We start from the raw sequence: 15,778 nt of genomic DNA on the forward strand, positions 1-15,778 counted from the left end.
GAGAGAGAGGAAAGAAAAAGAGAAACAGAGAGAGAGGAAAGAGAGAGAGAAACAGAGAGGAGAAAGAGGGAGAAACACAGGAGAGAGAGAGAGAGAGGAGCGAGAGAGGGGAAAGAGAGAGAGAGTTTCATTTAAAAAAAAGGAGAAATCAAAAGAGACAGACAAAGTAAGAAAAAGACAGAGAGAAACAGGGGAAAGAAAGAAAGAAAGAAAGAAAGAATGAGACAAACAGTAAGAGAAAGAGGGAGAGGAGAAAGAATGAGAAAGAGGAAAAAGTGACAGAGAAAGAGTCTCATAGACAGCAAGAGAGACAGAAGAGAGATAGACTTTTTTGAGAGAGAGAGAGATAGAGAAAAAGAATGAAAGAGAGAAGGAAGCGAAAGAAAGAAAAAAGAAAGAAAGAAAGAAAAAAGAAAGAAACAGACAAACAGTGAGAAAGAGGGAGAGGAGAAAGGAAATAGTGAGAGAGACAGAGAGAGGGGAGAAAGAGAGGAACAAAGGGGAGAGAGAAAAGAGAGAAAGAGAGAGAGAGACGGAGAGAGAGAGAGAGAGAGAGAGAGCAACAGAGAGAACGGCCAAATAGAGACAGAGAAAACGAACGAAAGAAAGAAAGAATTAAGGAAAGAGCAAAAGGAACTTGGTGAGAGAATGAGGGAGAGGAGAAAGAGTAGGAAGAAAGGGAGAACAAACAAGAGAGAAAGAGAAAAAGAGAGTAAAAGACTGAGGGAGAAAGAGAGAGCGAGAGAAAAACAAGAGAGAGAGAGACAGAGAGAGAGAGAGAGAGAGCGAGCTAAACTCACAACTGGACTAACTTGTTCACACCTGGACAGACGCCCCCCTACAGCCCCCTCAGCCACATCCGCCGAGTCTGACGGCTCCGTTTCTAGAACAGCCGTAGAGGCGGAGGAGGGGGGGCGTGGGGACACGAGGAGGAGGAGTAGAGGGGGGCGGAGCCTCTCCCACCGACCGGGAAGCTGCACGCAGAGCCGTAGAGCAGCAGCGGGGCGGTAGACGGAGAGAGAGAGAGAGAGAGTGAGTGAGTGTTTTCCTCGCGTTTGTCCGCCCTGCAGCTGCAGCGAGCCGATCTGAAACGCCTCAGCGTCCGAACATGGCCGACCCAGCGGCGCCCGGCGACGCGGAGAGCGCGAGCGGCGCGCGAGGCTTCGCCAGGCAGGGCGCGCTGAGGCAGAAGAACGTGCACGAGGTGAAGGAGCACAAGTTCATCGCGCGCTTCTTCAAGCAGCCCACCTTCTGCAGCCACTGCACCGACTTCATCTGGTGAGCCCCCCTTAATATAGACACTCCCTCCGGCGTGTGTGTCAAGTGTTGGTGTACACAGCGTAGCAGGGACCAAACCTCGGGACATCTGACGTTGTGGGGACCTTTCGCTGAAAATGCCATTTTTTTTACGTTTTTTTCAAAGACAAGTCTACAAATGGTTGCTGAGGTCAAGGAAGGGTTTAGCTTTGACTGTAGGCAGTGGGAGTACCGCTGAGCTGCAGTAAGACAGAGGACCTCACTAAGGTAGCAATACCGGTTTGGGGGTATGTGTGTGTGTTGGTGGATTAGTATCTGGTATGCAGTTATTAGATGCACAGGTGACTCACTTGATGCTCTTAATAGTTAAATCAGGCCAAAAGCCAGAAGACTCATGGGGACGTCCGGAGTCTCATCTGCGGCGTTCAGGCTAGACACACACACTTGGAAAATAATGGAGAAATCGTGGCGCATCCAGGCACTCCTGTCGTGATGCACTGCAGTCTTGAGGTGGCTGAAGGAATCTTAGCACCTGAATAACAGGCCCTCACGTTTGTGCGACGTTTTCATCCTCGGACAGAGCAGCTGCATTAACCTGCTCGCTGCACAGAATGTGGAGACCTGTGGCGTGTACGTGTGATTTACTGCTGCGATATTGTGGACAGACTTGACGAACAATATGGCTTGTGGAAGACAGACTGAGTGTGTGTGTGTGTGTTGGCGGAAAGACCAGTGTGGAGGAATGTGCCTAGCCCTGTTTAGTGTTCTTCTGTGCCTTCTTATCGCTCGAATCTCACGCTACGTCTTGCTTCTTCTTGCAGGGGATTCGGCAAACAAGGCTTCCAGTGCCAAGGTAGGACTCCCAGCCTTACAAGTGATGGCTGAATTACTGCCTTGTTTGTATGGGTGGGTGAGTGAGTGTGCCTGTGCATACATGCTGGCGTGCAAGGTGGCATTACGGCGCTAAACTGTTTTGCTTGCCCTGATTTTGGTTGTGGGGTATGGTTCCGCAGTATGTGAAGCGGCACTCTCTCCTCCAAGCGCTTGCGAAAGGGGGAGGTCAAGGGTGGGGGGGCTGCGGGTTTTCTGGTTGTATGTTCGTGTTGAAGAAATGGTCGTTGACGGGGACATTTTGCTGCTGAGCGCACACACACACACACACACACACACACACCCACACGTCCCCATGAAAAACATCCTGTATGTGTGTGTGTGTGTGTGTGTGTGTGTGCACGTGTCAAAAACCATAAAAGCATGAATTGAATCGCCCAGTTCTCAAGCACTTGTGTCATTAAAAACCCATGTGTGTTAAAAGTGCCATGCATGTCTATGCATTAATATAGCGGGCTGTCCTCATTATGTAATCCCCGTCTTCAGACCTGGTTTTACATCATCTACAGTTGTTTAAACAGCTCTGATTGACCTCACATCAGCTTTCATTCTTACGTACACCAAGGATGTAAACGATCCATCGAAAAGTCTTGCTAGCAGTTAGAAAATAAGTTAATTTGATTTTGTTCCCAAAAAAACAACAGGTCCTCATTTAAACAGCAGTCATGTTGATGAGTTATACTCATGGGAACTCAATAGGCAATTGGTTCCACTTCTAAAATTAATGCACCCACCTAATAATGAGTGGTGTTTGGGACTATTTATGAGAGAACAGTACCACAACTGCGATACTGAAAGCAAGCAATTGAAAGCAGTAAGACAGACAACTATTATGACATTAGCCCCGGTCATGACATTTCTGTTTGTTTTAACTTGACTGAACTTTGGACTTTTAGACTATCATTGTATATTCCAATCATTTTAGTTTTTGGTGATCTGACCATGATCATGTTTTTTTCAGCTCCTCAGTTTAATCTAAATTTGGTTGTTACATAGACTTAGTTTCAGGCTTTTTACTTCATATTCACTATTATACATGGCCCTACCTATCAGTGTTATGTTTCATGATCCATGCAAGGAGCACTTGCTAATATTGGTGCATTAATACGTGAATTAATCAATTAATCTCCAAAATGGTAACTTTACAGGAGAACGTCAAAACATTGTTCACTTTTAATGTAAGTTAATGTAAAGAGATTTTATTGCAAGCAATTTTGGAGCATTTCTGTTGGTTCGTTCATTGTGAAATTTGCATGCAATCTAAAGCTCAGCTTTTCAAATGATGAAGAAAACAGATTTGCAAAACATTTTTTGCAATGATATATTAAATATACAATAGCATCAAATGTGGCTCAATCAGATTTCAGAGATTTCATCTGTTTAATGATTGATATTTTGAGGTGTCCTTGATTTTAGGCTTGTCAAAGATGAAGGTCAGTTATTGGACAAAAGAATTCACCTAAATGTACATCTCCATCAAGAAGACAATTCTTCTTGTGTATTTTATTTCTGAATTTTTATTGAAAAAATGAAAAAAATGAATTTTTTCATCTTTTTGAAAACTGGTTCGGATTCATTATTTTTTCCCATCTGATACCCAATCCAGTGTTTTCTGCAGGAATGGGCCCATTACTGGTATCTGGCATACCAGAATCTGTACCACCTCAGTTCAAGTCATCGAGAGCTTGTATAGGTGCTTTGTGGGGACCCTTCTTAACTGGAACCCTTGACAGTCATGTGAACATGGAAATGTGAAATAGAACCTGTAAGATAAAACTGCTAATGTTTTTAAAAATGTTATTTGAAAAGCATATGCTGTTGTAATAGATCTGAAAGCTGACCCTCCAGCCCCAATGAGGGAAATGCAAACATCTTTTAAAAGTGTAAATGGCTTTAAAATAAGAGACCAGACATTAAGTGCAGGAGACTGCTGCCTTGTAACCGCCATTCATTGTCATCAAAAGGCGTAATTATGCAACACTTAAACTGAAATTCTGTCTTGCTTAATTTCCTAGTTTGGTTTTGCATCAGTAAAGGAGAAGTGCATGGTGTCTGTGTCACTGCTATTTTGGAGTATTAGTACAGCTCGGTTAAAACATAAACATAATGAAAATGAACCCAATGAATCCACCAAAAACACAACTGTAGGCCTCAAGTGTTATCTGTGGCATATGTATGTATATTACAGACAAATTCCACAGTCTTTCTGCATAATTAAATTGCTCAGTTATAAACAAAGTTATTCAGAGTCATTTATTTTGAGGTAAAATGGTTAATTGTATGGATTCTTTAGAGGTGATCGGGACCAGGCGCTGTGATGTCTGCAATACGTATATAGCCGCTTTATTTACTATCAAAAATAAACCTACATTTGTCTTCTGACTCTTTAAAGATGGAGTAGGTGTTTTATTTTAGAAACATTTTTGTTATATTTCTTGAAAAACTATTCATCCCAATAGCAATCAATAAATCAAATGATCTGACAATAAAAATAAAAAAATGGTTATCTGTGGAGGCCACAGGACCGTAAAAACCTCATCTAGACCGAATGAAATGATTGGATGGCCTACCTGCCATGTACTCATTTGCGGCTCTACAAACACACACAGGTGAAAAGTAGCAAGCTCAGTTCCCAAGAATGGCAGAGAAAGTTACACAAGTACCTACAACAGCTTGCACTGCTAAAGACAGAAAGAAAAGAAAGACAAAAGTAGAAAAGTCTTGGACTGAAAAGAGGTTGGATAAAGCAAGAGGCCAAACCAGAGGGAACACTGGTGTGGCTTTCCAATGGTTGAAATGCCTGGAAAGCAACACCAAGGTTGCTAATTTTCTGTTGGACTGATAATTATCTGGTTTATTTTGTTTATTAGGAAATTTGTCATTCTCCTGAATGTAGCCAACACAGCTAGCTACTTACATAGCTACACTATGTAATTTTCTAAGACTGTTTATTAGTCTGTGCATGTTCATCTGTTTTGGGGGTGTGGCTTTGGAAGGGAGGCTGAAAGTAGAGGGTGGGATTTTTTAAAACACTACCTTACAGTTCTTGGTTTCTACAAAATTTCCGACTCTGGCTTTAAATGTAATGATGTAATGTTGGAAAAATAGTGGTACTATTTGGTCCTGCATCTCAGCTAGTATTGCATTTCAAAAATGCTTATCTTGAAGGTATCGTAAAACAGGTGTCAGGCAGTGCATTTGTGACCACTTTGTGCAGTAGCTTTTCAGATTTTTCCCCAGTAGTTGAACAATTTTGACCCCGCTTATTTTACAGGAAGCCACTCAAATCACTCTGAATGGCCTTGTTTACATCTGAACAATGTTATTCTACAGACATATTGAAACATTACCCTTTCATGAGTTCTGCTTTTAAGACAAGTGTTACTAGTGTACATCAGCAAGGTTACTAAAGGAGCACTGTGTTCACATACAACACAAGGTTGATAATTTACTAATTCCTGGGCAAACACGCACATGCATATTCTCATGTGTATATAAGTGCTTAAGTACTACTTTAAACATCTCCCCCTGTGATTGGGGCAGCCCTGTGTTTAGGCCTGTGTGTGAGAGAGAGAGAGAGAGAAGAAGAGAGAGAGAGAGAGAGAGAGAGAGAGAGAGGTCAGGGCTAACTTACCATGACCCAGCTCAGTTAACGTGCCTTTAGAACCATGAGAGTTTTCACCATTCATTTTACTGGCAAATGTCTACACACCAGAGCTACTCTTAGGAACAGCACAGGGAGGATTCAGTTGCACGACTGGGCCGTTAGCCAAGTACATAATTTTGTTTTGGTTTAGCAACTGAGGCAAATGTATTATGGTAATGCTTTCTTTTACAGTCCCTCAAACCAGCTAATGGTGAGGTACAGATGGCAAATTTTTTGCTTATTATTTTGGGGAACGTCATGGTGAGTTCTGAGGCAGTCTAATTATGACTTACACAGAAGTGACTAACAGGTTTGAGGTATTAACTGGGTAAATATGTTGTATAAATTCCACAGTACTGTATAATAGCCTTGGGCAGTATCTTTTTGGGCAGAGCTGCTGGTGGTAGAAGCCACTTATAACACTTTTCTAGCATTATTTCAAAAAGAAGTTCACTTTACATGGTTACCATATAAGTGAACACGGTGGACGATTTTAATGTCAACATTCATAAATGTCATAAATGCTAAACAGTGCTGCTAACTAAGAGAGAGGAGCTGGTTAGCGTTACCTTTGCTATCATGCTAGCTTACAGCTCTGCCCACCACAGATTCTGAGGTAATTCTAGCTGAATAAAGCACTGACTCAAGTTTAGGTGATTAAAAATGTCGATTAAAATCTGAGAGAGTGAATTCAAGCAACTGCTGAAGGGACAGAAAGGTGAAATTAAAAGCCTTAACGTTTGCTTAGCGAGCAGCTACAGACCATAACAGTGCCACCCACCACAGCACAGGCTTGATTGTGAAAACTGGTGCTCTGTTGACACAAATTTAGATGATAAAAATATTTGAGAGAGCAAAAGTAGAGTGAAAGTAAGCTGAAATCAAACATTTTCTGTGGGGTTTAAAAGAGAGCTCAGTAAGCAGGCCAAATGTACCACACCACAGCATGGTTGTAGCTAACTGATGCTAAAATAACACCCATTTACAGGATAGCGCACAGTTTACTGGACAGCGCAAAGTCGAGTGACTGGTGTTGGAGTGAAAGCTGAAATCAAATCAAACGTGATCATCAGGTTTTTCTTGGCTCTGATTTCCCCCCTTTTTCTGTTAGCATCACCTGTCAGTGAGCTCCCACACCACCAATCAGTGAGCCCTCTAAAATATTAATGGGTGGAATGTGTTTATCTGTTCAGACATGGAAAAGAAATTGGACGTCATAATTTTTGAAATAGTGTGATCATTTTTAAATATTGATATTTTAAATGTTCATTTTTAAAAAAAACAATAGACTTTTATAGTATATACTTGTTTATTATGGAGAAATTAAACTGAATCTGGTCTGTAAACGAAAGCAATGATTTTTACTTTAGAAAACTATCTTTGAATTTTGTGGTGTCCTTTTATGCCATATAACTTACCCAGTACTCTGAGGTGCTTCCACTTTGCTTTTATGATTAAAAAACGCGTGATATTATATTGAAATTCAGTGTATGTTTGTATGTCTGGGAGATTTTACTAGTGTATGTTTGTACTTACCACTGATAGATTGTACTTTTTGTACTTATTCAGTTAAGATCTAAAACCTGTTGGGTATATCAGTGTCATTTATTTAGACTGTCTTGGAACCTACTCAAGTAATTATCTAGTAGTTTCGGGTTTGTACCTGTTATATAATTGGTTAATACCTAGAACTTAGGGAACTGTAAAAGAAAGTGTTACCAGTATGGGTACTGCACAATAGTGTTGTTTGTGCCAATTTCTTAATATTTCTTTGTTTTTGTTTTGTCTAAGAAGGAGTAGTGTTCCAGGTACTCCAACAGGATATCATGCTATAGTCAAGACAGAAATATGTTGAATAAGTTACAAATAAAATGTAGTTTACAGCAAGAAAAAGTATCTGAACCCTTTAAAATTCCTTGCATTTATTTATAAAGTCATCTTAAAATAGGGTCTGGTTTTCACTGAAGTTATAATAAAGAGCAAACATAATCTTTTTAAACTAATAATGCACAAAATAATCAATTGTTCTTCATATTGGATATATCATTCAAACATTCACAGTGTAGGTTGAAAAAAGTATGTAAACCTCTAGGCTAATGACTTCAACAAACCCTAATTGGAGTCAGGAGTTGGTAAACCTGGAGTCCAGTCAATGAAATAAAATGAGATTCGAGGTGTGGCTTAGAGCTACTCTGACTTATTAAAACCCCTCAAACATTTTGAGTTTGCTGTTCACAAAAAAAGAGATCTCAGAAGGCCTACAATTAATAATTGTTGATTTGCTTCAAACTGGTTTGATGCACCTTGACACTCCAAAACGCTACTGGGAATATGCTTTGTGGACTGATGAAACTAAGGTTGAATTGTTCACGCAGTAATAACAACATATGGTGTAAAAAGGGCACTGCATTCCAATATGAAAACATCATCCCAACTGTGAAGCATGGTGGTGGGAGCATCATGATCTGGACTGACTGCCAATATTCGAGGGGAAAATGAATACCCTCATTTATAGGATCCTACCATGTCAGATGGCAATCCATCAGCTGCAGTTCTGAAGAATCAACTACAGTAAGTCTTCAGAAAAAACTCAGACCTTAACCTAATAGGGATAATGTGGAATGACCTCAAGAAAGCCGTTCACACCAGACAAGAATTTGGCTGAGCTGAAGCAGCTCCATAAGGAAAAATAGTCCAGTATTCCTCATGAACATTGTGCAGGTCTTGTCCCCAGCTACCAGAAGTGCTTGCTTGAGGTTGTTACTGCCAAAGGAGGTTCAAGCAGTCATTAAATCCTAAGGTTCAATTGCTTTTTCCACCAGCACTATAAATGTTCAATTGGTGTGCACAGTAAAGACATGAAAGATTGTAATTGTTTGTGTGTTATTAGCTTTAGCACATTGTGCTTGTCTATACTTGTGACTTTCATACCTACCTTGTTTGATGAGGACCTATTGAACTTTTTATTTAGTTGGGTCTGTTTTGACAGATGTGAACACTCCACTTGTACTTGAGTCTGCACCAAACTGCACAAATGTACCATGGTCCTGTAAAAATCGTGGGTCTTAGTTTGCTTCCAAATGAACCCTGGTTCAGTTTGCTGCTGGTGGGAGCCCATTTTTGTGGTGGTCCACAAATTCAGCATACTTTTATGCTTATTCCAGCAGCACATTAGCTCTGTACTTTCTGCATAAACTGCCTTTTTATATGTCTGACTCTTGATAGTCGCTCATATCGTTCTTGCAGCACGAGCTGCCGTTAATAACGACAAACGAGCAATAAAATAGTAGTGACGCAATGTGTCTGACTGCCAAATCGCAGCACATATTGCATAAGCAACCTACTTGGTTACTTTCAAATAGACAAACAATCATAAAGAAGCAGGTATCAAGTAGAGTTTATTATTATTGCTCTGGTTAATCGTTTCTGTTTTCATGCAAAGTTGGACTTTTTGGCTCATGGTAAGTGTGGGAGTAGCAAACCACTTGTAACCCTTTGTGTAATTTGGTGCATTTTAACCAACCAAACCAAATGAAAAAGATACAATATCACAAAAACCCAAATTCTGATTCAGACTTTGGCAAACAAATTGGCCTTGAAGATCACAGATCACATTTTTTTCACCAAAGCGTTCACATACATTTTCTTGCCTTTGTCATCTATGAAATAATGAATATTGTTAGTTAAATATATGACTGTAGTTTTCTGGTGGGTGGTTAAAATTGTTGATTGAGATTTTGTTGTTTCTTTTTGTTTGATAAATGATAATTTACTGGCAAAAAAAACGCCCTCAATTGTACCACAAAGTCCACCTCTATGAGTTGCACTAATGTACATGTTGTAACACGCAGAAAGCGAAAGAAAGAACGAGGAAGTACACAAATGAAGGGAAAGAGGGATTTGGGGAAATAGGAGTGCTGGTGCAGTGCTTTCAGTCAAGCAGAGGCACACAGCAGATGCACACACACACATAATGTGGCTGGGTCACTGACACTGATCCCTGCACTGATCTTACAGTGCAACATGACGCAACACACGTTGCTCTCGCTCTTGTGCATAAATGATCATCTTAACCTTAGTCATTGCTTGTTGCTAAAGGCCTGTCATAACACATTTACACAATGTGCCAGTAGCACAAAATGCATTACTTAACATAAACAGCGACAAGGAGCATAGAATATTACAGCAGGAGTTTAATAAATCCTTGTTTTGGACATTTCTGCATGCACTATACAGTTCATACGGACCTTTCTACCCAATTTTTTCAAACTGCGGTCTCACGTTTAAAAAAACTATTCATTTTCAGACCTTAGATGTTGACAAGAATTATGTTATTGTGGTCTGTTTACAACCAAGGCATTAATTGACATTTTAATAAGCTACATATGTACAAAATCATCATTTATAGGGTACTCTCTATTGGGAGGTGGCTGGCCCAAACCCCTAACCCAGGGGTCGGCAATGTGCGGCTCTTTTACTGCCCCGTTGCGGCTCCACAGCTGAATTAGATTTTTAGGTAAAAATAAAATAATCCTCCTTTACACTAAAAAATCTTTTTAACAACAAATGGTCTTAAACAGGAGTTATATTTATAACTTCTAATTCACCTTTTAACCCTGAAGTTTGCCGTGCAGACTGCAGGTCACATAGCAACGCAGATAACAGTCTCGCCTAGCTAGCAGCTAACGAAACGGCAAAAAGAAAGATTGTTTGGAGATGAATGGACTTGTTTGCATTTATAATCACTCCAGCTGGTTTCCTGATACGTTTAATCTGCAACGAGAAACTGTCGAACATTAAAAAGTCGCGAAGCTGTAGTCTGACTCTAGCTTCGTAAGAAGTCGAACATTGAGAGACATTTTGCAAGAAACTGTTCTACTTTTGAGGAAAGGTTTCCTGCTGGAGATGCGAGAAAAGCAGCTATCGCTGAGCTAAAGCTTAAAGCAGAGCAAAGTAGGTCTGCATTTTTGTTTATATAATATTTTAGCTTATACCTGGACATCAACACATACTGAGACATATTTACAGCCAAGATGGTGAATCGTTACTTCAATAAAATGGACACGAAATGTTGTGGCTCCCAAGGTGGTTTGATTTTTGTTGAAACTTGACAAAATGGCTCTTGTTAACATTTGGGTTGCCGACCACTGCCCTAACCCCTAAATTTTAACTTGTTAAAACGTTGTGAATTTTAACTATATTTAACTATATATTTCTCTATGTTGATGGTGAAAAAAACATCTTTTGATTAATTTTAAAGTGGAGATTTATCGTGAGTTTAGAGTTTTTAAATAAAAAAACATTTGAAAAAATGCTGGCCTTCTTTTTCAAGTCACTACCAAAACACAAACAGTTTTAGTTCACAGACGGAGCCTTATCTTAGCCACACTTTTTATGTTAGAGCAGGACGTGAGACTGCTTCCCTGTTTTTTATGATTTTATGTGTGTACAACTGTTCAAAGCTGTTTGCTAGACATGTACTGGCTCAAAATTAGCTAACATTGTCACCAATAAAACAGTCACTACTGAAGCATGTGCTAGAATTTCATTAGTGTTATGGTTGTTTTGGTGGTGGAATGTTTAACCATTTGTTTTAATAAATATACTTTAGGTATAGGGTGACTCAAAGAAAAAGGATATTAGTTGAAAATCCAAGCCAGTTAAAAGTCCAAATTGTGTTTTCAACTCTGACTTTGAACTGATTCAGGAACATAATCTACGTATCAATACATGCAAGACATAAGATGTTTAAGCAATAGAACATGAGAGGGAGTGTGTTATCGCAAAATAACATCACGGCTGTGATTTGGTCAGCGTAGATCATCAGAGCCGTGATGTTATTCGCGATAACACATGACCTTGAGTGTTCTATTGCTTTTATACAACAATTAAATAAATAAAGTAAGAAATAAATAAATTGGGCAGTGAACGCGGCATTTAATATGTTAATATGTCAAATTATAGTTCCTTAACAAGCAGCTTGTTGCGACAGGGAATTTAGTGTAGTCTCATCTTCAGAGTCTGACCAAATCGGCTGTCGGTCAAATGTGATCTTAAAAGTATCCTTTTTCTGTTTGTGGAAAAGTAAGAACTAAAAACATTCAAATGGCTTGAGCGTCTCCTACAGCTGTCAGAGTCGTTGCTTAGCAGCAGCATCTCAGCGGAGTGATACAGTGTTTGTGAAAAACCTGTCATGTTATGGCAAAATAACAGCACATTTAGAACGCTTCTCAACCAATCAGCTTGCGTGGCCGGAACTAACTGTTGTATAATAAAAAACAAAGACCTACTTTTCCTCACAAAAGTCGGTGAATTCCCATGGTGATTTGGTTCGTTCTCTTTTTTGTGGTTCAGAGTTCTAGGTGCTAGAGGTGGACAGACCACTCCAGTTTCTGATTGTTTCAGAAGTAAACTGTATCGGAGCACATGCCCGCATTCGGTGTTGTTTTGGCTACTGTAGCTGGTTAGCTTGCTTAATAGTTAGCAATATCAGGTGTGTTGTTGTCGCTGGTGGAAATGCTTCATTGAAAGCCCAAGTCACTGTTCATTTCCTCTTATTTTCTTTGAGAGACATAGATTTGTGCAAATAATAGCAGCAATCAGCACAGCACCCTGAATATGGTGCTGATAATGAGGTAATACAAAAAATCATTGGTGGATGAATACGTCCGTGTGATTGAAGCGTGCAAAGGCAGATTAACAACTAGACGCTCTGTTAGCCGCCTGGAATGTCTTCTCTGAAAAAGAGTGTCAGCATTGAATGGAGATCTATGGTAGTTGGGGGGGTGGTATTTGCATTAGTGTTAACATTATTTAAGCAATTGATAATAAAAACCGAAGTGCTTAGAGGGCTCAAAACCTTGTCTCTTTAAGCTGTGACAGCTATGATATATGTAGCTTTTCAAAATCTGTTCAGAATTCAAATTGAAGGCAACAAAATGCATAAAAACCAGGGCAGCTGATTTAGTATTCAGTGTTATCCAGTACAGTATAATTCTAATATCCTGTAAGAATTCTCTTTTAGCATCTATTGATATGCACACGCATTGTGGGCACCTTTTGTTAAAATAATAACATTGTTTTTTTTTATTTTTTAAGTGAAAATAACATCCCTCTCCAGGGAACACACTTAAATATGGCATATATCTGCTTTTTTAATGCACAATTTCTGTTAGTTTGTGGAGTTTAGCATATTAAAAAAACTTACAATGTGTTCCCAAACTTTTTTATTTTTTTCCCAATACATTAAATTCTGCACAGAAATAGTAATTGTGCTGTACAATTTTGCTATTTTGTTCTCTGTAAAGAAAAATCTATTTACTGGGGGTGCCAAAACCTTAGCATAAGACTTTATTTTATTGTCTGATGTACTCTGGATGTTTTTGCAAAAGAAAGACCCTCCAATGGATCTTATTTTGCTGGCCGTTTTTTCAAATAATTGAACGCTTGCCAAATTCCTGACTGTGTGACCACCTGTAGCTTCACTGGCAGAAAAGCGGAATTCCAGTAACACTATCCAGGCTTGTGGACAAATGCTAGAGCTATGATCTTGAGGTCTTGACCTAAATTTGAGCCTAGTCAGCTCCATAAAAATGCAGTTGCAGTCAGATTCTTAGGTCAAGACCTCAAGTCCTGTCCACATTTAGGCTTAGATGATATCTCGTTAAGTACTTGATAGTATTTGTCATGAGGATCACATTCTTTGACAATTTTGAATTTAGCCATGACCTCCACATGCTTAGCAGCAATTGAACGATAGCTTTTAGAACTAGCAATGGACAGTATGGCCAGAAACCAATTTCTGTTGGTTTTGGCATATGCTCACCAAGCACTTTATTAGGAACACATTCACCCCTCTCATTCATCCAGTTATCTAATCAGCCAATCATGTGGCAGCAGTGCAGCGCATAAAATCATACAGGCCAGCAGCTTCAGATGATGTTCACATCAACCATCAGAATGGGGAAAAAAATGTGATCTCAGTGATCTTGACCATGGCATGATTGTTGATACCATGGCCTGCTGATCTCCTGGGATTTTCACACACAACAGTCTCTTCATAGTCAGTTCACTTAGAACAGTGCAATAAAGAAAAAAACATCCAGTGAGCATGTTGATGAAGAGGTCAGTGGAGAATGGCCAGACTGGTTCAAGCTGACAGAAAGGCTACAGTAACTCAGATAAACACTCTGTGCAATTGTGGGGAGCAGAAAAGCATCTCAGAATGTTAAAACTTGAGGTGGATGGGCTACAGCAGGTCCTGTCAGGTTTCACTGTCAGCGAAAAAAAGAAAGCTGAGGCTGGAATTGAAAACTGAAAAAACGTAGCCTGGTCTGATGAATCTCAATTTCTGCTGAGGCAGATGGTGGGGTCAGAATTTGGCACAAACAACAACAATCTGTGGACCCAACCTGCCATGTGTTAACAGTCCAGGCTGGTGGAGGTGGTGTAAAACACACTTTGGGCCCCATTAATACCAATCATCACTCGAATTCCACAGCCTGTTATAACACTTTGGAATGTGGTAGAACGGGAGGTTTGAAGTACAAAAGTGCTGCTGAAAAATCAGGAATTGCATGATGCAGTTGTATTAACAAGGACCAGAATCTCAGAATTGAGGTGTGGTGTGGTGTTCTTAATAATGTGCTTGATGAGTCTATATATATATATATATATATATATATATATGTATTGTTTTGCGCACAAGGCTTCAAGACTGTGGCTTCTCAGGAATTGCACATGGTGTCCATGTTTGACCAAGGCTAACTCCAAAAGACATCCGTTTATGACCACTACCTCAAAAACAAAATGAACTACTTCAAATGAAAGAGCCTAGACAGCAGGAGGTGATTGATGGTCTGCTGCAGTTTCATTTTCATTTGAAACTAGACTAAAACATCCCTGACTCAGCCACTCAGCTAAACGGGAGAACATTCAAGTTGTTTGTATTTCACATTATTTGAGCTTATTTGTGGCGTACCCGTGCAACAGTTATGACAAACCCATACTTTGGGAGGAACTGGTCGACTTCTAGTATTCAGAACTATGAATAGAACTGTGCTGTTCAGAACAGAACTGTAGTTTTATAATGAAACTGCCAAATTTAGCTTTCAGAATACTTCTTCACTGTGGACTACAGTGCTGTGAACGCTGACAGTCCTGATGGCTGGATTGAAATATTGTTAAGCAAAGCATTTAAGAGAATGTAGTACTGTTTCTATTAGCCAATGATCTTGTAAGCAGCTACATCTTCTTGACTGTCGATTCTTAAAATAGTCATCTTTGAGGGCAAATTTTCCATGCAAAGATACTATATAAGCCAAATATTATTTTAGTATCCTGTGATTATAATCGTGGCCCCTTATCAAAGAGCTAGGAGAAATGGATTTGACTGCCAAAAGACTTGGCAGCATCAAATTTCTCATATCCTGTTGTTCTCTGAAGATAATACTTTGAAACAGGATTACACTAAAGCTACTACATTCAAGTCGTATGTACAGCCAATGTCCAAGCTCAAAGACTTCATACGTTGACACTGTGACGACTCAACATGTGTGGTTTTCTATACAACAGCTTGTAGTTCACAATTCTAGCGTTAAGTAGTTCTCTTTGGGAATGCTTTTTGCTGCTCATTTTCATGTATAACTGCCATATTGCCAAATGCCTGGAGCAGCTTGGGATGTTTGAGTGTACGGTGCCAGTGTCAGAGGAAGGACACTTGAATCTCCAGCCCCAGAATAGCCCAGTGCTCTAGTGGATAGAACTGGTTTTGGAAACTACAGCAGTAGCAGCAAATATCAGTAAAGTGTTGTACAACAGTATAACATAAGCATCGCTCATATTACAATGGATCATTCATTAGAACAGAGTGTCAAATGTTACCCGCAAAAGGCTAATGTGGCTGCAGGAAAGCAGGAGCACACATGATCAGTTGTTTAAAGACTGAGTCTAACTGATTAAACAAGTGGAATCAGGTGTGCCCTT

General features: G+C 39.7%; 1 protein-coding gene across 1 annotated transcript in view; it reads left to right on the plus strand.

Annotated features, from left to right (window-relative positions):
• The first annotated feature begins 981 nt into the window (after positions 1 to 981).
• The window catches only part of prkcba (protein kinase C, beta a), a 53,269-nt gene continuing 38,472 nt past the window's right edge, over positions 982 to 15,778 (plus strand). Inside the window, exons 1-2 of the mRNA XM_036562623.1 lie at positions 982 to 1,278; positions 2,079 to 2,110. Coding sequence (XP_036418516.1) covers positions 1,109 to 1,278; positions 2,079 to 2,110 — 202 coding nt within the window. The 5' untranslated portion in view covers positions 982 to 1,108. The remainder of the gene's footprint in view (positions 1,279 to 2,078; positions 2,111 to 15,778) is intronic.

This window comes from Colossoma macropomum, unplaced genomic scaffold, assembly GCF_904425465.1.
Source record: "Colossoma macropomum unplaced genomic scaffold, Colossoma_macropomum, whole genome shotgun sequence".
In the NCBI taxonomy this organism is placed as follows: Eukaryota; Metazoa; Chordata; class Actinopteri; order Characiformes; family Serrasalmidae; genus Colossoma; species Colossoma macropomum.